This window comes from Athene noctua, chromosome 10, assembly GCF_965140245.1.
Source record: "Athene noctua chromosome 10, bAthNoc1.hap1.1, whole genome shotgun sequence".
NCBI lineage: Eukaryota > Metazoa > Chordata > Aves > Strigiformes > Strigidae > Athene > Athene noctua.
This window is the reverse complement of record NC_134046.1, coordinates 180,400-203,855: the sequence shown is the minus strand read 5'-3', so window position 1 is coordinate 203,855 and position 23,456 is coordinate 180,400. Positions and strand designations below refer to the sequence as shown.

The window sequence follows — 23,456 nt, the reverse complement described above, 5'->3', positions numbered from 1 at the left end:
TTGTCTGGATTTTTTAAGCCTGACAATATGAAAGCAGAGAGTTTAAAGGAAAGCTTTTTAGGTGCTCAGTTTTAGCTCACATATTGTCCTTATCTATTTAAGGACCAGAAGATCTGACTTCAAAGATTGTACTTTGTACAAATCTTTGTATAAAAGTACAAAGATAGTACAAAGATTGTACTGTATCCAGTGCATTACTTCTGAAGGCATGTGTGCTAAGGAAGAGACCTTTCTGAGCTCTTCTAGCCATCTCTCAGAACTAAGAATGCAGTCTGACACCTGAAATTTAGTAAGAGGGTCAACAAGCTTCACTGAGAAACTTTCAGCAGAAGCACCAAACTAGCTATTTTTGAATAGGTCCACCTGCCTAGAGGGCCGCTCAGGGAGATGTAGCAGGTTAATACCCGAGTTTTTGGCCCAGATTTACTAAATGTATTCAAGATGTAAGGACCAACTGCCTAAAGAATAAAGAGGTGTTTGATTTGAGACAGCTGAGAATGGCTGGATGGAGACGGCTGAACACAGATCCAACCAACTATCACTTGTCTGAGTTCACCAGTACGTAGCTGCATTTCCTTTGAGAGTAAGTCTGTGGACATCCCTGTGATACTGGTAAAGCTGGTGTAGCATGAGTCGGGCAGAGCACCAAAAGGTGTTCACTGATGATAGGTCTAAATCTCCTTGCTCTAGGCCTTTGAAGGATAGCATCTAATTAATCTAGCCAGTTACTCAAATGGAGGCGTCCTTTTAGAAGCTCTTTAAGAGGGGTCTTGGCAAAACAAGACAGTGCCTTTTAAATATGTTCTTCCATCCATTAACTCTAACTGTCGATTAAGATAAAATTAATTGTTATATGCCACTGAACAGCAACTCTTTAAGGCAGTTTTTACATTAACCCCTCTTGGGTCTTGTAAAAGAAGAATTCTTGTAGCATAATTAAAAATGCGCTGTACTTTGTAAATAACTTTGGTAGGTGGCACAACAGACCATAAAGTACTAGATTAGATTCGCATTTAAAATGCAATAGCATTCTGTTGGTTTTGTCACAAATCTAATCTAGAGATATACCTTATATCATTGAGCAGTGGATTCTGGAAACGCTGCAGAACTGTGATGTGCAATCTCTCATTCAATAAATCTTCTCAGTAAGGCTTGGGGTAGGGGTGGGAGAGGAGAAGGCGTGCATAGAACACTCACTGACAGTAAAAGATATGACCGTTTCAACCCGCCGCATCTTGCCAGTCTGCAGCCTCATCACCCTGTCTGCAGTACATGCTTTTTTCTGTGTGGTGCTAGGAATGCTTAAATCACACCTGTATCACTTCTGTGTCCCGTAAGCATCATCTGCAATACACAGCAGACTCTCTTCTCTTGTGTAACTCCACTGAAATATATTTCTGGTTCATATAATGGAAACAGATAAGACAAAGAAGTCTACCCAGGCTTATAAGCCCTCAGGACATGAAGATGACCATATGTACACATTCCTCCTTCTCTGCACTGTAATTTGATCAGAAAAGTAGCCATCAGAATGGAGTCCAGCTGCCTATGAAGCCAGCATCTACTGAGGACTTGGGACCATTTCCTGGGAGGTATCTGGGACTGTGGTTCCTCGTAAACAAAGCCAGGGCTAGACCCGGCAGGTGGCTGCGCAGTGGCAGCCCTCTGAGGCTGTGCCTGGGGAGCACATCACCTTCCTGACTACCTGGACTGTCCCCTGCATCCCCAGCATGAACCAGGACAAACAGCTCCATGGATATGAGGAAACGGGAGAGCAACAATGAAACTGCTGTAAAAATGATACCTAAATCTGGACAGTGCATTAAAATCTCTTCTTCTTCAGCATCAATATGACATGACTGATACTGTCCAGAGACACTTCTCAAAGGTGCTTGTTTGAAAACTCCATCAAAAAGCATTTAGTAGCTATCTTTCTGTCTTTGATGTCTTGGAAAGACAATTCCCTACCCCTCTAGGGTGGCCCTCGGTGTGGGCAGCAGGGCGAGGGGAGGATTCTCCCCTCTGCTCCGCTCTGGGAGACCCCCCTGCAGGGCTGGGTCCAGCTCTGGGGCACCAACAGCAGAAGGACACGGACCTGCTCCAGCGGGGCCAGAGGAGGCCACGGAGATGCTGGGGGGGCTGGAGCCCCCCCTGTGAGGACAGGCTGGGAGAGTTGGGGGGTTCAGCTGGAGAAAAGAAGGCTCCAGGGAGACCTTAGAGCGGCCTCCCAGGGCTGAAAGGGGGGAGGGACTCGTCATCGGGGGGGGGGGGGGGGAGGGAGGGATAGAACGAGGGGGAATGGGTTTAAACTGGCAGAGGGTACAATTAGATGAGATCTAAGGCAGAAATTGTTCCCTGTGAGGGGGGTGAGGCCCTGGCACAGGCTGCCCAGAGAAGCTGTGGCTGCCCCCTCCCTGGAAGGGTTCAAGCCCAGGTTGGACGGGGCTTTGGGCAACCTGGGCTGGTGGAAGGTGGCCCTGCCTGGGGCAGGGGGTGGCACTGCATGGGCTTTAAGGTCCCTTCCAACCCAAACCATCCTGGGATTCTATATCTTGTGCCCAAACCTGAGCAGCAAGGGGTTATCTCCTGCAGACTGCTCCCTGTCTCTGAGCAGCTGGAAGTCCTGCATTAACTGCTATCACCTTCTAACTCCCTGTGGCAATTCAGACAATACTAAAGTAAACAGAAATAAAGACATGACTCATGTCAGAGCTGGCTGTGGCTATTGTCAAGAATTTCAATAGGCTGTGCACAGCCTGAAGTCAGGGTATAGTACTGGGATCCCTTGCTGTGCAGTGAACTTAGAAAACTTTCTTTCAGATTTATGCTGCTAAATGCAACAACTGATGAAAGCTGCTGAGATTTTCTTTTCCATCATGTTCACCAGATCACAAGTAAAAATGGCTCTTTTCCTTGTCTCTAAGCTCAATCCCTGATTAGTGCTTTGCTACACCATTTTTATGGGACTTCCTCTCATCTACAAGATCCAGAGCACAGCATGTGTTCCACATAAACACTATGTATAGATTTTATATATGTATAAGGTTTTTAGAATAATATATGTTTCTTGAAAAAACCCTCTCACAGTGTTTATGATCGCCATGTTTCTCCTTGGGTTAATAACTGTCAGCAGAATTCCGTAGAATAAACCCATACAGGTCTTTGAGGGACCTGAGCACCATTGGAAGGGCACTTCTGTGCTACCTCCATAATTGAGATTATCGCCAGCCCTGGGAAGCACTTGACGTATAAAAAGGAAATTCTCTCTCTTGTAAAGCTTCTCTTCAGTGCTATGGTACACGGTAACTTAGTGCAGGCACAGAGCAGGGATTTATGAGGCAGAGAACTAGGAACTGAGTGGAACCAGCAGCTAGGATTTGTTCATCTGAGAAACCAAAAGGAGGAAAGGATGGGAACATCTTTCCCAAAATAACTAACTGAAATTTAGGCTCAGTCTGTAGCTGAGGGCTTAACTTTCCTACCAAGTCCGGATGCCTTGAGAGCCTGCTTTGCATAGGTTTGTCTCCAGGTCTAGTCTAGAGTTAACTTGCTTCTACTTCAAATGCGGGGTAAACTAGCATGTACTGATGTTGGCAGCACTGCAATTAACTGTACACAGCAGTAAGCCAAAAGACAGTTTGAACAGTGTTGAAAATGGGGATCTTTTGGGGGTATCCTGACCATGCCTGTACTGAGCAGCTCTAGGTGGGACAAGCAGAAAAGAGTATGAGCCGATTTTATCTTCTTGACAAAATTCTGCAGTTTTACTCTAAACAAGAAACTATGGTAACTGGGCTGCTCTTTGGGATGAGAACAGCATTGATATATGCAGCATCTGGTCAAACATATTGCAGAGCAAAACTTGCTCTTCATGACATAACAAATGATGGGTCTTTCTTCTGCCTCTATCCTCTAGAAAATGCCAGAAACTTCTGGAAATTTGGTGCTGCTTCTCCTTTCACAAGCCCTCCTTGTGTATGAGGCTCTTTTGCTTCTCTCTAGAATTCTTAGCCCTCATTTGCTCTTTGTTGAGGCAGAAACAACCATAGCCTTATGGTTTCCTTGGGGCCAGAATTCAACTAAATTAACTGTCAATCGAAGGGGCAGGCTGCGTCTGTATTAAAAGCAATCAGGGGCTTTAGCTATACCTACTGCTGCTGCTGCATTTATTCAGGGAGTGAAAGGCTTCACGAGTTTCTAGTAGCCATTCTCTGTGCTTATCTGATGCAAAACCACAGCTGTATTTCTCAGAGCTGATCAAAATGGTGACACTGCTGCATACCAGCACCCTTCGGATGCTAAACCACTGGTCGTACCTGCTTGTACTACTTGCTCAGACTTTACCAAGGAGCCCTAATCCTTTTCCAGTTGGCAATTATGTTCTTTTTGAAAGAAAATTCTAATTGAGAGAAAAATAAAATGGAGGAGAATGGGGAGAAGAAATTGATGAAGAAACTCCGATTTATTCAATTGATTTGAAGAAACAAAGAGGTGGCATCTTCAGCTCCTCATCCTGCTTTAATGGGTGCAGTTACATGAAGGTTTAATTCAGCTCACTCTGCAGGACTTCATAGAACAGCCCTGAACATTTGCTTCTGCCTTTGTATGCATCAGACTTATATGTTGTGCCTCTGCTCTGAATAACAGCCTGTAGGTTAACTGCCACTCTTACTGAGCCTCAGTTCAGCAAGTCCTTGTCAGATTTTTGAACATGTTAGAGATACAGATAAACAGCAGAGCTGAATTCTGCACCAGCCTTTGATAAAGAGCTATTCTCAAATCATACCATGTACCATTAACCTCATGAGTCCTTCTCCCCAAATAAGCAACTCTGCCTTGCTTGCCCATCTGTCCTTCACTGCAGTGTCTGAGCACCTCTCACATGCTGCCACTTTGATAAGCTGAGCAGTATCACTGTATCAGGTTTTCTAAGAACCTTCTTTTTATTTGGAAACTTACTGGTCTTTTATGTAAATTAAAGCATTGTGAATTTCCTTGAGGTTATATAAATGACATTGATTCACAATTATAACAAAAGACGTAGAATACACTTGTATATTTTTTACGGTTTTAAATATGACAACACTGATTGTCCTTTGCTGTTTGAGTGTGTGAACTATTTATACTGAAGCTTCCATTAAATAATTATCTCTAGACTTTCACCTTATCCTTCATACACTGTGCCATACCACACTGTGCCTCTCTAAGGGTTGGTGATTTAATCTTATATAACATACGTGCTTCTCATTTGAAGGAGCAGAGAGAGCCAGGAATGTGACACCTTGGTTTTACTGTTAAAAACATGTGCTATGTTGGAAGAAATTCACTGTAATGGTTTAAATTTCACATTAACCATAAGGGTGTATGAAGGGCTGAGCAGCATGTTATTCAGACCCTTTTTAGGCAGAGAATTCAAAGATGTTTATTATGCTCAGCTTTTGTTAGGCTCTTTTTGTGTGTATGTTACAGAAGGGTAGGGAATAGGTGGTCATACAGACTGTCCCTGGCTGCAGTCTTGAAGCTCATCAGTGACTGATGACCTGCAGGGAGCAGAGAGGATATAATCACTTAAGTGGCATCATTTGATAGAACCGGTTGATAAATCCAGTGGTAAGGCAAGGGGACAGCTAAATACTCATCGGAAGGAGAAGTAACTTCATCCCCTGGATTTTTCTCCTTTTAAAGGAGTGGGATTTGCATTCTCTATGGCCCATCAACCACAGGCAGTGGTTCTCTTGCTGTCTTACTATAATATGATTTTGTTACACATCTTGAAATGGGTTTGCGCTGATGTAGTCCTTGTGATCTTGCGTGTAGGCCTGGCAGAAGCCCAGACTGACTCTGGCTACGCACAGAGAGGACTGCTTACAAAGCTTTTAGTGTAGCTGCTGACCCATGAAGCATCCTCTCCAACGCTAGCACTTTGGGTGCTGGCACTGTTGTATCAGTCCCTAAGCACCCGTGTGTTCCTGCTTCCGTCTGGCCAAATGAAAGAAAAGGTATCACTTCCCTGACACACACAAACCATGGAGTTTTTCCTGACTCTCTACTAAAGACAACTTTTTCTCCATCTTCTTCTTGAAGAAGCACACTCCTTGGGAATAAAACACATTTACAAAGAAACAGGATAGTGAAGAGGCACTCAGCTTTCTTGATTGTACTAAAGCTGAGAAGCACCAGATAGGTGCCATATGTCCTGAAAAGCAGTGGAAAGTCAGAGCCTTGGGAGTAATTTACAGGCATGAGACTGCAATTCTAGAGACTTATTAGGAATTACCATGAGCCTTGGTATAATGGCACAAAGCACTGGAATCCCCACACTGGCCCCTAAGAATTCACTTGAGAGTCAAAGTCTGAGCAAGTCCTGCTGCTGGTTTAGTACAATATTTAGACTGAGGTTCTTCTAGTATGTATGTATGACCATTTTATCTAGAAGAATAGGGGAACGTACAGGTAACAGTAACACGGGCTTTTAGTTCATTTCTCATGAATATTCAGCCTCACAGTGGGATTAGCTGTGGAACTGCAGGTATACTCCTTTTATTCCCCTCTTCTCCCGATCTTATTTCCTCTCTGGACTTTGAGCATCTTAGCAGAAAGAAGGATTGAGACTTAGCAAACCTGGTAAAACCAAATTATCGACTCTTAACAACTGATAGCTGTTGAGGGTCAAGGCAGTGCTATAGGTTACGGTGTCCTGTCCCCGAGGTGCGGCACAGCTGTCTTTTGCTTTCAGCCTGAACAATTGATTTGTGTTGCTTTGCACTTTGTAGTGCAACTCTTCAGAGAAAAGGGGCTAGAAAGTGACTTTTCAAAAGCAAATGAAAATTGAATCTGATTCAGGCTATGTGGACTGGGGAAGATCAGGGGAATTTTGTCCAATTCCACTTATGTCCCATTAATTCTATGCTGTACAGAAGGCTAATGATGATCTATACTGTCATACACCCGAATCAGAGTTTAATTATTAATACCAGATAGCTCAATTTTGGAGATACACAATAACTGCCCTTCAGGGGGCAATATTCCCAGTTCTATTCTGGCAATGGTAATTCTAAGTTAAGATATATTTCTAGAACACTTTTGTTATTGGACTTTTTCTATAAACGTGATTGCTTCTAATTATAAATTATTGGTTTAAATCTACTCCACATGGTCTATCCTTTTTAGCAAGAAAATTAAACAGTGAATCTTCTTATCTGTCAATTCCTGCAAGCCCCCCTCCCGCCCTGCTTTTCCCCAAACACACACAGTAGTAGTGGTTCCTGGATTATTATAATCTTTTATAGCACTCTCACATTCTGTTCTCTGAAATGTAATAAAAGAGTTGTACTGGGCCATTCATCAAAAATGTAGCAATTCCATAAGGTATCAGCAGATGCTAAATACCAGTGCTCTGCAGGTGAATGCACCGAAGAGTTCATGGGCTCAAGTCACATGTATGTCAAGTGTTTAATCCAACACACTGGTACTCTCAAATGGTTGAAATAAGCCTCGGGATATGAGCAGGCTAGAGTTCAGAGTAATTTTTATCCCTGTGCAGTTGTGGTAGAGCTGTGTTTGATAGGTATTCATATTAGAAAGCTTAAGTCCATTGAGAGGTATCTTAGGCAGAACTGTTGTAGCAGGAAATAAAACATCCATGTCCATACATCATGTATGCATGTGTGAACAGGTTCGTGTACACGTACTTGTACGATTTGCTTTGCTATACGATTAGACCTTATGCCATTTCTCCCAGTATGCCATTGGATGTATATTACCCATTCACAGTTCATCAAAGCTCTTCAGGCCTATCTTTGTCCAAAACATTCTGACAAATACAGCAAATAATAGCTATCTCAGCAGCCATGTATGTATGCTGCTGTCTGCCTGATGCTCTTCCCCTCCACCCCGGTTATCTTGATAAAGGGGTTGTTCAGGAGCCTAGCCTTCACTTCTCCCCCACCAGCAAAAACAGCATGCACAACAAGCAGCAGACTGAAAAATTATGTTCACGCCTTGACCTTGGGACTTCCTGAACCAGTTTGGATTGGCTCTCCCTTTGAAACAACAGGCTTCCACAGGAAGTTCATAAATGGGCCCAAGTCACAGCAATTGACGTAGTTTTAATATTTTTAACTTGGTTCTTCAAGAACTACCTAAAATGGGCGGCGTTTCACGGACACAAAGAACTGGCCGGCTCCTCCAAGAGCACACGTCAGTCGCTGGGCGCGAGGCAGACGCAGACAGCAGCGGTGAGGAGGCGTCAGGCCCCACTCAGGCAGGTCCCGCGGAGCAGGAGCTGCCTCCTCAGGCCGCACCCTGCCCTGCCACAGCCCGGGGTCACGCTGCTGCTGCCCCCAAGGCTGTGGGCGGCCAGCACCTCTAGAGAGCTAAGCCATGGGCCTGTGTCCCAGACCCCTCAGCTCCAGGCACATCTGGATCCACAACTTAAGCACTGATGCAGTCTCTTTCTCTCTGTCAAGCTCCCCTCCCCTACCCCCACTAATTCTCCTCTCTCCCAGGAAGACAAAGCACTCTACATCATTGTTGATTTAGAAATGGTTCAAGACTCCTTCAGAGGTGTTAAAGAAAAGTTCTTTTACTCCTCAAGTCTGAAATACTGAATGAGGGATGTGTGAAATGCCCAAGGTTTGTTCCATTCACAGTGACAGGGGAGAGGACCAGAAAAAATAAATGTTGCAAAGAAACAGAAGTATTAAATCTTTAGAAGGAGAACAATGGATGAAAATGGACAGGGAAACCTTGCTTTTAAGATGTTTAACATCTTCACACAGCCCTAACAAAATGCAACTGCATTAAAGACATTCCTTTCATTCATTTGCTTTGCATTTGCTTGTTTACTCATTACCTGTTTAACATGAACTTAATGGAAAATACTCTTCTTATTTACATCTCCGCACTCCACTGATTGTATGCTATAATCTGATGACAGATTCAAATTCAAAGGTCTCGAGTGCATTGCTCCTGTGTAACTACGAAAAGGACATTTTCTTGTTTGTAAATAATCTACTGAAATGGGATGAAAGATTGTTAGCAATGCACATGATTCAGACAGAGGTATTTAATTCATTTATAAAGCAGCTCTATCAAAGTGCCATAATGATAGGCTTTAAAGCAGCTTTTAATTGTCTAGTCTGATTAGTTCATGATCTGGGATTTTCTGGTCTAAACTGATGTAACTCAAAAGAGAAATTATATAGAGAGTGTTGCTTTAAGAAATTGACAGGAACGAAAAAATAAAGCAGAACCCCTTCCATGAAGAGGCTCTCCTTTCATTCACTCAGGAAGTCAGAAACCTTTCTTAGTGAAGAACAAAGCAAGCTCTCCCCGCCACCCCAAGCCACAAAAATTAGATCTATTGGATAAACCAAGTATTTTTAAATGTTCTTTGGTTCGTATCTGTAAACCATAGGACCCATATCCACTGGACTTACTAGTATACTTTTACAAGGTAGCAAGTTAATCTGGTGTCTTTTTTTCACTGATAAGACTTATCTTGTATTCTTCCAATCTTTCTTGTAAGCATTTCCTGAAAGGGGTGTAAGCCAATATGAAGGATCTGCCCACGATACCTAGCAGGGGAGGCCTTGCCTGTTTGGCCAAGGCTAGCAGGTCTTACAAAATAATTTATTACAGTACCTTTCTGTTTCCTGGTCTGTGGTTTGCTGCTTGTTCTCAAAGCCAGTGAAGCTGCTCATATCCACATAGCCGTCATTCTCATTAGCAGCAGATAATGCCCTGCTGGGATCTTCAAAAAACTCAGTAAAAGTTCCTGTTCTGGTGGATCTTCGAGGAGGAATTTGTATGTTTTCATAGTCAGAGCTCATAGCAGGAATGTTCTCATAGTCAGATGTGTCAGCATTTGGAAAAGAAATGGACCTAGGTTTTGTTAGTGGGAGTGGCATAAAAGGAGGTCTGGACCTGTCCTCAAAGGACTCCACCCTTGACACGCTCCTGCTGAAGGACTTGGGCGTTCCTTTTCTTTTACCATCCTTATAGAAAAGAACAGCTGAGGGAGACTCAGATGCACGGAGTTTCCCCACATGTGATTTTAGTTGAGGTGAGCTACTTAAGCTCCTCCTGTCCAGCTCCATCAGCCTCGGAGGCCCATGGTAGCTAGACTCTGATGAGGACCTTGAAGAGGAAACATTAACATCTACATGGACTTTATTTTCAGTTTTCTTCTTGAATTTTAGAGTGAGGAACCTCTTAAAAGAAGATTTCTTTTTCTTGGAATACTTATCAGGCGAGTCATTCTCTATCAAAAGTGAAGGGGAACTTTTAGTGATTGGCTTTTTGGTGATGTAGGCAAGTTCAAAAGGAGGTGGTATATCAACAACTGAGGATGGAGTGGATATGCCACATGGTGAAAGATGATTTCTCTGTGAAAAACTACCTGAGGAACCATTGACACAAGGCAAAGATAAGTTGTCTTCTGTCCTTTTTATTCTACCATCATCCAGAATGCAGCCATCGCTTTCTCTGTAAACAGAGACAGGTATCTCTCTCCCTTCGACAGAGTAGGATCGGGGATATAAAATGAAACGTCTTGACTTGGTTGGTAATGCTCTGTTGGCTTCCATTGGTTTTCCTTCCACTGAAAATAAATTATTGCTTAAAACTGTCCCAGAGCCATTGTGGGAAGATGGTAAATCAGTTTCAGGTCCAATCTCTTCTGGAACTGTTTCTGGGACATAGCCCGGCATTTTCCCAGAGAGCGAACGTGTTCTAGTGACAATGCTTTTACGATCAATGGGCAGCAGGTTGTTTTCACCATCCATGCCTAATTCATCCCTTTTACTGTGATCAGCTCCTAAATCAGTCTGTTCATCATGAGCAATTTCATTTTCTGCAGGAAGCACGTAAGGGTCATCTAGGGAGTCACTGCTAGTTTCTCTGTCCTCTGATTCTTCAGGCACAATGACCACTTCAGGGACTGCTAGATTTTCATGCAAGACATATTTGGTCCCACATTCTACATTCCTTTTACCACACTTACAGACTTCTAAGTCTTCCTCAAGTGGGACCTGTTGAGGTGGACTTGGGACACTTTCACTGGGGATGTTTGCTTCCACCTCATTGTCTTCAAGTTGCAGCTCATCTGACTTAGAAGTTTCCACAGTACTTTCACTATGCTCTTCAACAGTCACATCTTCTTGCTCTGGCTCCACCCCTGAACTACCAGGTAGGCTATCAGAGATCACACCATCTTCATCCAGATTGGTCCCTTCTGTTGGAAGATTCTCATCTGAAGGTTCCATGGGTATTTCCTCACCACATTCATTCTCACAAGGAGTAATTTGACAGCCATCATCCGTATTCTCTCCAGTCACAATTTCTTCCTCTCCTTTCCCAGAGTCTTTGTTTGCTTCACAGGCTACCTCTGACGTTTTCTCCTCACCTCTCCTCTCAGTGATCTGGCAACCATCACTGGCATTTCCTGTGTTTGTATTATTGTGCTCATCTGGATCTGCTTCCTCCTCTTCAGCTGCTGCTTGATGGATGGACTCTCCTAAACCACTTTCAGCACTGGGTTCATCTTCACATGGTTCTAAGCCAGGAGCTGTTTCTTCGCTGGCCTCATTAGGCATGTCAGGGCTTGCACAGTCATCATTTTCTAACTTCCCTTCCATGTTCAAATCAAACTCTGCATGAGCACTGTGGTCACCACCATGTGCTAGACACTTATCTCCCTTTTCTAAAATCTCAGGCAGTTCCTCCTCCTCCTGCCCTGCCTTCTCACAGTCTGGGATTGATTCATTTGTGGGTAGTGGCATTACAATGGTATCTGTATAGATATCGCCCATTAGTTCCTCATCTCTATTCAAAACGTTATCACTGTCAGTCTTACAATCACTATTGTCCTTAACCAGTTCCAGGTTGTTAGAAGTTTCCTCCTTGTTTCTGGTTTCACTACCATCGCCTACAACATCCTCATCTTCATTTACATTCTTACAAGCATCATTATCCCCATCAAGGGCATCTGAGGACTCCTCACAAAGTGCTTCAGACTGGTCACAGTCTCTGCTTGACTCTTCAGAGTCTGGTTCCATGGGTTCAGCAATTTCTGAAGAGTTACGGTGTGCATCTTCAGTGCCTTCTTGATTACTAGTATCCTCATCATTAGCAATGTTATCCTCTTCCTTCTCTACTTCTGGAGTTTCTGAGACTTCATTTTCCACAGAGGAATCTAGGTTCTGATCATGCTCATCTTCCAAGTCATTACAGTCATTGCTGGTGAGCTGAGCTTCAGGAACTACAATGTATTTGTTATCTGCCTCAGATGCCAGGCAATCAGCGTTGCATTGGTCTCCTTCATACAGCTCTCCCTCAAGACATAGCAGTTTCCCATTTGAGCATTTATTTAAGTTATTGTTGGTATAAACACTGGATTTGCCCTCAGTGTTAGCTGAGAATTTTGGCTTGGGAGCAATAGGTGGTTTGGGACCCCTAGACATAGAGTTTGGGTTCTGAAGAATATCAGCCCTTGGCAGTGAAGGAGAAAATTTGGAGATAGCTACTGGAGAAAGATGACCGATAATCTTTGGTTTCGGTGCTAGTGGTGGCTTTGTGATTTCTGGAGAAAAGAGAGAAAAGGCATGTTAGTCATCTTGGTTTATTATTGAACCCAGCAGAATATATCCTACAGTAGACTTTTATCTTATACCAGTGACTTCTAATGCAGGAGTCCAGCCAATAAAAGCCTTAGCTCTGAAAAGAGATCTGAAGGAGGAAAGCATATGCACTGCACTTCCATGGGACACGGTTTAAGATCAAAACCCAACTGAACTGAACTAGATGCAGCCCTAGCACACCTGGGAGAGAAAGACATATAGCTGCAGAGCCAAGGGTGTATTATACACAGACACCCACAGACGGGTAACCCTCCCCGCACTCAGAAGTACTAATGACACGAGCGACCTTTGATTCATCCCTGGCAATCTCTTTGGCCTAAGATTAAGTATGAACACTTTGATTCAGTGATGCTAAAGTGTTTCACTGCAGTGAAAGAAATGCTTTTCAGCCATAGTAGCTGTTCTTATAAGACAGTACAAACACTCCGTAGCAATGATTTTAATTTCAATATGTACTTTGCAGAATTTCAGCACTGAACAAAATTAGTTCTACCAACAGATCAAGGTTTAACTCAACCCAGCCAAACTGAAGTGAAGACTTGGTGCCCAGCCACACAGTCTTCGCATCTGCCATTACCATGGTACCAAAATATGGAGTTACATTTTGTTTGTCCAACATCATCATCACGAGGGATAAGACAGTTTGCTAAAAGCTTGGCTAATACTTTACATTGATTATGCAGCTGGGCTATAATGCACTGAATGAAATACTTCAACCCCAAACATGAAAAGAGTTACGGGTCTGAACTTCAGTTCAATTATCAGTGTACAGCTTCTTCAGTCCTTTATTTAGTCAAAAGATCCACCATCCTCCTGCCAGGACCCCTTGCAGGTACAATCTTCTCTGAACATCAAAATATACTTTAAAAAAGTGAATTGTCTTGCAAAATATGGCTAGCCAAGTTCTCTAAACTATTTCTAGTGGAAGCGCTGACATACATGTAGGGGAATTCAAGCAGATTGACAGTAAACTAGATTGAAGCTAGATGAATTGAGTCATATATGGCCATTTGACTCAAAGTACAGTTTGCATGCCACAGCCATTTCCAGCTGTCTTGGTCCTGAAATTCATATTCTTTAAATAACTAAATGAAATGCTGAAAGGCTGCATAAATAGGCAACAATAGGGATCCTCCCTCACAAGATTTTAGATGAGATGAAATATGTGGTGTGAAGAAGCCAGTGCACCAAACGGTTACAGATGGTTATGAGAAGGGTTTTGCTCCTACTAATGTTTCCTGGCCATCGATAGGTAATTGCATGGTTAATCAATCAGAAATCTCTAATTCTTTTTAAATTTTAATTAACGCATTTTAGTGCAAAAAGGGGAGCTTTTAATTGTAAGGAAAAGCACAGGACAAGCTATTTCACCATGAGAGAGACAGGAACAATTCTTTGTGCAAAATCTTCATGCCCTACACGCAGGAAATAAGAGACCAGCACCTCAAGAGACACCATTTGGGACATAGGTCCTTTGCAAAATCCTATCCTAAATTATGGTATAAGTTTCAGGAAGTGTAGCTACTGTGCTGTTATAATTTGAGTATTTTGGAATGCAAACTTTTGACATCTGGAAGTGGAGACAATTAAAATTCAGCTGTGCACCATAGTGAGAATAATATAATACCGAATGATGAGACACCAGAGAGATTTTAATCTAAGTTAAAACCTGAGTCAGTGATCTCAGTTCAGTTTGGAAGGAGTGAAAAGTCTGTTCTAATCAGGCACCTTATCACATACACTGATTAACAGTTATTCTGTATCTGGGGTTTTATCCAGTCCAGCTTCACATGTGGAAGACTTAAAACAACTTGTGGAAAAGGAGGGAGAGAGAACTGCATATTTGCCAGTCTCCAGCACGGCAGTGTGTGCTCCCATTTCACAGTATCCTCTGCTGCTGTGAGCTGCAGGGCATCTGTTAATTAATGAAATCACAGAATGGGCAGCTGATCTTTTCCTCCTGATTATTTCAGCAACGTTATGTGCCAAACATTCCCTGTTACTTCGGTTGCAGCCAGCAGCAAATCTGCAGCAGTTGAAGGCTGCAGAGTGCTGAAAACTCTTGCCACTTAAAAACAGGGAGGGAATAGAAGTGGATAGAGTATCTTGTAAGCCTGGCTCCCCAGCCAGATCTACCTTTTAAATTTTTAAATCAGTTATTGCAATGACTGAACATCCTAGACTGGTAGTAAAACACATGAAATTTTTTATCAGCTAAAACTGAGTCCTTACACCTTTCCGACCAGAAATCAGCAATGGACCCCTTATTACCATAATGAGGCATTTTTACGACTAAATCCAAGAAAGAAACATCACTTTGGAGGTATTATATCACTTCCTGCAGTGTCTGGCTTTTCCTAGGAATGTCTGTTCAAGAGTAGGACACAAATATATCTACTCTATTCCTGGGATATGACAAGGCTTGAGCAGTCTCTGCTTTATCATCCTTGTTCTTGTCAGACAGGGTCTGTACTGAAACACTGAATAATGAGAAAAAGGCTGGACTGTAGAGAACGCCAGGATCTCCCAAGCTTCATCTTATAAACAAATTTGAAATAAATAATGTCATGAACTCATTTCCTTTATGTAAAATAACCATGCATACGTCCACTTAAAAAAAAAATATAGCTTAAACACAGTTCCCCGCTTTCGCTCCAGTGATAATTTTCTACAGCAAAAGGAATCAAATAATCTTGAGTTTTTCCTTCTGCTACCCTCAGTAACACTGCTAGTGGAAGAGAACTTATGGCAATGGACCCGTTCATAATATGGTAATAACAGGCATTGTGATGTCCTACTCTTACCCACTTGTGCCAGCTACTGGTCACTACTAATTCCTTCCATTCCTTCCACTACTAATTCCTTTCCTAACTGCTCTCTCTGTGTGTTGATCTGGCCTTTCACGAGGCTCCTTAAACAATTTTCCTTTTTTTTTTTTTTTTTTTTTTGGAGGTGGGGACCTATGGGAGAAGTACAAGTGTTTGTTTAAAACATAACCCAAACAATTACTGAAAAGAAAGAACCACTGTTTGCCTTTTATCACCACAACTTCATTTCTGCTTCCTTTGCTGTCTGAGCCACTTGAAAGATTCTGGCTGTAACTTCTAGATGGACACAAAACAACATTGCACCATAAGGAATGTGTATGTTCACAAATAAACGTGCATGTTTATTTTAGGATGTGTTTTATGTTGGAGGGAGACACACCCACCTTGTGCTTAAAAGGAAACTCTTGGGGAATAGGAATTTCTTTAGCCTGCTCCTCCCCTTATTGTTCGATGCTTCCTTGTACTGACAAGGACGGCTTCCTCTCCTTACCCACCTTCCTTCAGGCAGACCTGCATTTCATCAGGGTTTCATTCCTGCCATGGCCCATATGAGATCACATTATTCCCCTCCAAGTTTCTAAGCAGTAAACAGTAGCCCAGCAGCTCTTCTGGAATGGCGACCAACCCCTACAGCCTTCACTGTTCAGGTGGTTCTTTGAAACAGTAAACATTTTGTAGTGGGTTACTGCCTGAAACATTGCCACTTTTAGTGTTATCCAGATTTAGGAATTAGCCTAGAATTTAAGGCTTATAAGGGACCATCTCTACCAACAGCACCACCCCCCCCAACAAGCAGCTGGTTTGGGATGACGACCTGATTAAACACTGAGGTTTCACATTTGCAGGGATATTTGTAGATACGTTCCAGGCCCATGGTCTCTGATGGTGGCCCAAGAAATTACTTAGTTCCACAGTGCAAATACTAGTTCCAGCCTTGGCTGGTGCCACAACCCAATTCAGGCATCTCTTAAGATGCTGAAAGTAAGTTTTTCTGACCAACGAACTTTTGTGGATCTATGTTTTCTTTATGCCTTTTGCATTAATTCAGCTCAGACACGTGTCAAAATGGGAGACATTGAGGACAGAGGACGGAAATGCACTGTGTAGTTCAGGGATCTGCACAGCTTTCAGATGGAAGTGACAGTGCAGGTGTAGCAGGTGTAGGGACCGCACTGCAGGTGTAGGGACCGCACTGCAGCAGTGGGCTGAGACGGCACCAGACCTAGAATCCCAGTGGAAACCAGTGCACACAAGTCCTGTCTGTCACTGCTTCTGCCCAGGAAGAAGGGATTGAAACCCACAGATGGAAAGTCCCTGAGGAACAGGAGGTAGAGGGAGAATATCCAGACAAGGGCATCAGAAGGTCTCATTCAGCTCTGATCAAGAGCTGTATGATTTCACTCAGCTATATCAGAATAAAGTTAAAACTTGTCTTCTAGAAGGCTTTGGTCTGAAGTTAGCAAAAGGTGGACTATACCTTAGTGTCATGCTTATCTTATTCCTGTAATGAATTGCTCATTTATGAAGTAAAACCCTATTTCCAGCTAGTGCTGCCTGGCTTCTATCTCCAGCATTTTTTAATTTTCCACTGGCTTAAAGACCCTTCTATTATTCAGTATTTCTTGAGGGAAGACATACACTTCCTTGCAGTTATGTCTTGGTACATTCTCTTTAGTAAACTGAGCAAATGAACTCATTAAGTCTTTGCAGTTGGACAGTTTCACCTTTCCAGAAGTTTTGTCTTTTGGATTTTTTCTGAACCTTTTCCAATAGCCCCTATAAAATACATGGGGCAGACCTATGGGAAGAATTCGACAGTGAAACTGTTGATGCTGTCTATAGAGTTCAGTGCTTTCTTAGACCCAGTTCTTACTATTCTCCATTAGCTTGTTACTGCATCAGGCTGACTTGATTGTCCATTACAGCCTCTAAATTGTTCCCAAGGCTGTGTTGCCTGTTTGTTGTCTATAAACTGATAGCTTTATAATATGCATTAAGTGTAATTTATTTGAACGGATCAAATGTAATAATCCAGATCTGTTTATAAAACCGCCCTGCCTACTTTGTTAATTACCCTTTCACCAATCTTTACATCATAAAGTGAGCTTTGTCACCCCATAATTTTCTATTTGCTTTCCTACCAAGGAAAATGTTGGACAGTATCAACATGCTCCTGGTCCCAGCACTACAGATACTACCACTTGATAATGTTACAGACCTAACTGCCACAGAGATTCACCACTGTCGATTAGCTGGTCCTCAGTCTAATTACCCAGACTTTATTCCTGTTATATAAATGCTTTTTCCTTAAATCAGAATGCGCTACTAAAGTACTACACAGACATCTGTGTGTGTCTTCACATCTATACAGGTGCCTTTATCAAGCAAATCTGCAAGTTCTTCCAAAGCCTGGGATCAGACTCCTCATTTGAAGCAAGCAAAGTCCCACTATTGAGGAAATGAGATAAGCAACCTTAAGAATAGCAGTAAATAGAGGAACTCATTTACATGTCTCTTGCCAAAACACTATTAGAGACATAAAAATTACTCGGACCTGGAAGGATAGAAGTTATTTCACGGTAGCATTTCTATTTTATGAACTAGGCAACAAAGAACCTATCCCATATCAGCAGCCATCACGTTCACACTCCCTCTCACATCATAGTGAGCTGTTACTGTTGACAACAAGCCACATGTGCTAAACCCAGAAACTCATGGAAGCAGTGCGACTGCACTGTGCAGGCATAGGCAGAAGTTCCACACCTCAGCTACCAAAACAACGCCAAGCTCTTACAGAGCAGGAATTCTGTACCTCTGTCTATTGCAGCTTGTCTAATACATGGTTTGTATTTTGATTGTGGTGCTTAGTCCTTAGAGAAGAAACTGTTCTGAGAGAATGGCAGACAGAGCTTCCTATCAGAGTAAGAAATGGAACAGACAGTTCTTCTTTGCAGATGAAGAGCTGATTTTGGACCTGGCCAGAACATGGGCACCAACCACTGTAGTAATGCTGCCAGAAATGTAAGGCAAGCCAAGCACAGACTCTCTAAAACTCATTTATTACATTTCCAGTACAGGAAACTGTAGGTTCCAACCTGTAATTACAATTCTGCCAGCTGTCCAAGTCAGACAGTGAGGGTGTGTTTGAGCTGCCTATGTAGATAAGCCATTTTAATGTCATTCTGAATTAAGTACCCAGCATAAACTGTGTAACCTGCTTCAATATGTTAGAAATTAAATAGATGAGGTAGCATGATTCACAAGGAAAGTATATTCCCTTTGAGGGGCTCAGCCCATAAAACATCAGTGCTGTCACTGGTAAGACCCCAGGATGTACTGTAAATAACCAAGATGTCATTAATTTTGTAATATTTGCTGCAAAAGTAGCTCTCTGTTTTATAGCATGTAAATGCATCACTTATTTCACACCGTCAGAGGAAAGTTTGAAATAAGTTAAGTAAGAAAACAGTTGTATGGGAGTCACTTGAAACGGGAAACGTATTTAGACTACGATTTTCTAGTGATGTAGGAGTGCAAGTCTTCCTTTCAAATTGGACCTCAGTCCAGATTTAAGTATCAGTTCCCACTTTGACCTGAACAGGAATTAGATACTTAAGTGTCTTCTGCGAATTTGGGCTTTAGGCACTTGAGATCTGAGGTACTGTTCAAAACCAGCAGGTCACTGGCTCCTAAATGAAAATGGTATTTCAGCTTCTGCATAAATCTGATACTTCTGAAAAACATCTATCTTCTCTTATAAGTTCTTCAAATGTGCGATCAAAAGTACTCTGTATATAGCAAGAAGGTTCCACTTAGTGTGAAGACACACCTGTAGTCAATAGTAACTGTCCCATGGGAATTTTGTCTTATTACAAATCTTAATTGAAATATTAACAGCTAAGCTGTCAGAGCACATCCCATTTTGCAGAGATAAAATGCTGTTCTGAATCCACCCTGTACGATTAGATCAATGCATTATGACTCTGGGATATCAGATCGATAGCTTACAAATTTCTCTTACTATATAACTTTACTGCAGCCATCTGTAAATATAGTACAACATCGTAACATCCCACAGAGAAACACTGCTGGGGAAAGAGAAAAATCTAAAGACAATATAATCAGAAAAAATCTTGATCCTGAAAATTCCCCAGCATTTTCAGTGTCCATAGCAGACTGTACATACAAGTCTCGGTAGGGCTGGGGGGCGTGACTGTGAAAAACTACATGTACATGACAGTTAAATAATCTGGATTCTGAACTACTCTTTTTAGTGTGGCGGTGTTTGTGATGATTCCAATTTGGCTGTGATTACACAACAGGAAGTTCACACTGCAGCAGACAGCTTACATTCACCTGTTGTTTCACATATTGCTTCCTTGGGGCTGAAGACGTTGGTTACAGTTCTCTGACACGTACACATGGCAGCTTTTCCTCTATCACTTTCAGTAGCAGCTGAAAGAATATACAGTCTGTTTACATGTCTGAATTATCTGGAATCTAACATCTGTATATTCTTCCTATGGGCAGCATCATTTCAGCACCTGGCAAACAAATTGGCACTGGGAGGCTGGAAGGGCCTATGCCTGAGGCTGGGAGCGGGGGTCTGTCTCTTGTCTCCTACCACAGATTTCCGGTGACCTTGGGCGGATTGCTTCATCTTTCTTTTCATATCAGTTCCACATCTCTGAGGATAATCCGTATTTCCCTTCCTGTTTTCTCTTTGTCGTTATTTTAACTTCTGTCGGATCAAGGCTGCCACAGATGCCTGCACATATGACCCTGCATACTGGTACTCTAAGACAGAGACTGCTAATGCTGGTCCCTGAGCTGTGCCCGTTCGTAAATGCCCCTCTCCTTCAGTCAGTAGGAAGTTCTGCTTTGCACTGGTGGGAAAGACATTCCTTGCATTGTGTGAATATACAAAACAAAGGCTGAGAAGGGATATGAGCACTCTATAAATACAACCTGGAGGTAAACACTACAGGAGGAAAGAACTATTTTTAAGCAAAAGGACAATGTAATTGCAAGAATAAATGGTGATGAATCTGGTCTGGAAACTAGAAGAACTAGCAGTGGTAGGAGGTTCTCAGTTTTGTGAGAGGCATAGCAGAAGAGCTACCTAAAAAGGTTTGGGTTAAGATATGATTTGATGTATTAATAAAAGGAGTAATACGGCCTTGTGTTCTGTAACAATGGGTACTGCTTTTGGTAGTGAAGGTAGTCCCAATCAGTCCTACATTCCTGAAAAATTAAAACTGCTAATAAAATTTAAGTCTTTACAAATGGATACATCTGATATTCCTTACACTGCACTTCCAGTGACAACAGGATCAGATTAGAGCTGGTCTGTTTTAAATAATGGAGAGATGAAGAAAGAGAGGTTGGAGCATTATGGCTAAAGCAATTTCAGCTGGCTCACTTAACTTGCAAGTGAGTTTGTCTCCTGAGAGGGACAGAGTCTGGTCCAGACAGGATCAGAAAAGAGAATGAAAATGTCACCACTTTTTGGGTGGGAGAGTCTCACTGCCCCCTCCAAGGGGAAAGCGAACCTTTTGCTTTCAGCCCAGAGGAGTGGTATGAGATAACCGATAGAACAGCAGAGGGCTGGGTTTGACCTAAGAGATCCTTTCCGATCCTGTGTTCCTGTGCTTTGGCAAACAATGATTCACAGTTTCCCAGCACATGACAGTTGTAGGGCAAGGTATCTAGCAGCAAAATCTGGGCTTCAGGATGTACCAGTGCAAGCAAAATGCCCAGCAACCAGCAACATTCACCTTCTGGAGCAAGGAAACGGTGGAAAAAATTTAGGGCGAACACAAAGCGTCTGTTTCTCTTCCTCTTTAACTCTAGATATAGCATTAGATTCTTCTAAATAACTCCAGAGTTAGTACTAATTGTGTCCTGGATTGTGGTGCCTTGTACACACATGCCTCGCCTCCGAAAATCAGAAAATGTTGGTGGAGAATTAAAGTTTGCCCCAATTTTGCAGAGACTTCTCTTAATGTTTTAGCTGTTGAGTGTCTTGTCTTTACTGTCCATTCCCTCTCACCCCATCTCTTTAACGCACCTTCCCAGTTTCCACCAAGGAAAAATTCGGAGAAGTTAACAGAAGGCAGGAGGAAGGGTTTGGGTCTGCCTTGGAGAGAAAATTCTGCAAAAAACATTACCTCCCCCAAACAGACTTTCGGGAGGGAAGTGACAGCACCTTTCCTGGGGGCTTCGCGAGGGGTTGAGGGGGTGCAGCGCCCCGACCTGCCGCTCGGGCTGGCCCGGACCCGCCGCCTCGCCCGCGCGTGTCGGTTGTCCCGGTGCCGGTCCCGGGGAGCGGGCGGAGGTGCCCGGAGGAGAGGCGCCAGCCTCGGTGGCACGGCCGGGGGATCGCCGCGGCGGGGCGGGGCGGGGGGTGCCATCCCGGCGGCGTTGGCCCCGGAGGCGGGGTGCGCCGGCCCGAGGGCAGGAGGGTGCCGGTACCGGAGGAAGGAAGCCCGCCCGGCGCTTGCCGGCCCCGGGGAAGAGGCGTCCGGCGGCGAAGAGCCACCGCGGCGCGCCCGCGCACTTACCGCCCTTGTTCATCTTCCACCGCAACTTCTCCCGCCGGCCGCCCCGGGCGCTCGGCGCAGGGTCCCGGGGGGCCGCCGCCGCCTCGGCCGCTCGCGGACGCGCCCGGCCCTGCAGCCCCGCCGGGCCCGGGAGCGGGCGGGGCCGGGCCGGGCCGGGGGCGGTCAGCGCGCGGCCGGCGGGGCGGGGCGGGGGGCGCGGGGGCGGCGCCGCTGCCCAAGGGCGCGGACATTGAACGGCGCGGCGCGTCCCCGGCCCCCCCCGCGACTCCCCCCGCCCCTTCCACCGCCCTGGTGCCTCTTTCCCCGGCCCCTTCCCTCCAGGCCCCCTCCTGCCTTTTCCCCTCTCCCCCGCCGGATCTCCTCCGCCCCCCTCCTTCCATCCTCCCCGCTCCTTCACCCGCCCTCCTTCCATCCTTCCCTCCCCTCCTTCCATCCCCCCCCTCCCTCCTTCCCTCCCTCTTCTATCCTTGTCCCCCTTGTCCCTCCTCCCCTCCATCCTTCCCTCCCCTCCATGCTCCCCAACCCATTCACTCCCCCCGCTCCCGCACCATCCCCCCGTGGGACACGACCGCCCCAGCCCGGGGCAGCCCCCCCGCCCCGCCAGCCCCTGCAGCTGGCAGCGGTGTCTGAGTGCGGGGGAGCCGGGGACGGCCCCTCGCTGCCACCCGCGGCCGCGGACCGCTCCGGGCGCTGCCTTGGCCCCTCGCCCGTGAGGCAGCGCGCGGCTCGGAGCAGTTCACACGGGCATCGCGTGGCCGGGCCCGTCGGGCTGGCAGCAGCGCTGACCCCCAGACGAGGTTGGATCGCCCCTTCCTCTCGACGGAGACATTATACAGCCCCGCCGCCCTCCCCGGAGGGGCTGGCACCGCGCACGGCAGAAAGCGGGACTTGGCCGCTTCCCTCCCCTGGCACAGAAGCCCCAGGGGCGCTGAGCTGAGCCCAGCGGTCGCGGCCCTCGTCAGGGAGGGGCCGCCCCCCCCCCGGCCCCCCACGGCAGCAGGCTGGGGAGCGGGAGAAGCAGCACATGGTACCTGCCCGAGCCCAGGCGGGGGGAGCAGCCGTCAGGTCCTGCTTGGACATTTTGAATCCCACAGAAGTCAGGACTATTGCTAACACCATGCAGAGCAACTGCCTTTTAGAGGCTGTTAGTTCTGGTTTTGCACAGCGCCTGATAACTGACATGGTCGCGCTGGCAGATGCTCTGTAGTACAGCCCAGGCTCTTTCTCCTGACCTTTCGGTGCTGTCTGGCTGTGACGGATGGGGTGCAGGGTGCCTTGCACAGTAGTGCACAGAACTCAGAGGAGAGAAAGCAAACATTGCGGAAATGGGAATTAAGCCCTTCTTTCTGGGGCCTTGAGTCTCTGCTGAGGCTGGTATCCAGGACTGCTGGATTCTGGTTCTCTGGGCGACCCTGGTTGTATCA

At 44.8% G+C, this 23,456-nt stretch overlaps 1 protein-coding gene across 3 annotated transcripts in view; it reads right to left on the bottom strand.

Moving 5' to 3' along the window:
* Nucleotides 1-22,157, bottom strand: part of FGD5 (FYVE, RhoGEF and PH domain containing 5) — a 104,538-nt gene extending 82,381 nt beyond the window's left edge. For all 3 annotated transcript variants that reach the window (XM_074914272.1, XM_074914274.1, XM_074914273.1), the window contains exons 1-2: nt 22,033-22,157; nt 9,646-12,583 (exon numbers count right to left, since the gene is read on the bottom strand). In XM_074914272.1, the coding sequence (XP_074770373.1) occupies nt 9,646-12,583; nt 22,033-22,045 (2,951 nt within the window). In that variant the 5' untranslated portion in view covers nt 22,046-22,157. The remainder of the gene's footprint in view (nt 1-9,645; nt 12,584-22,032) is intronic.
* Between the last annotated feature and the right edge of the window lie 1,299 nt (nt 22,158-23,456).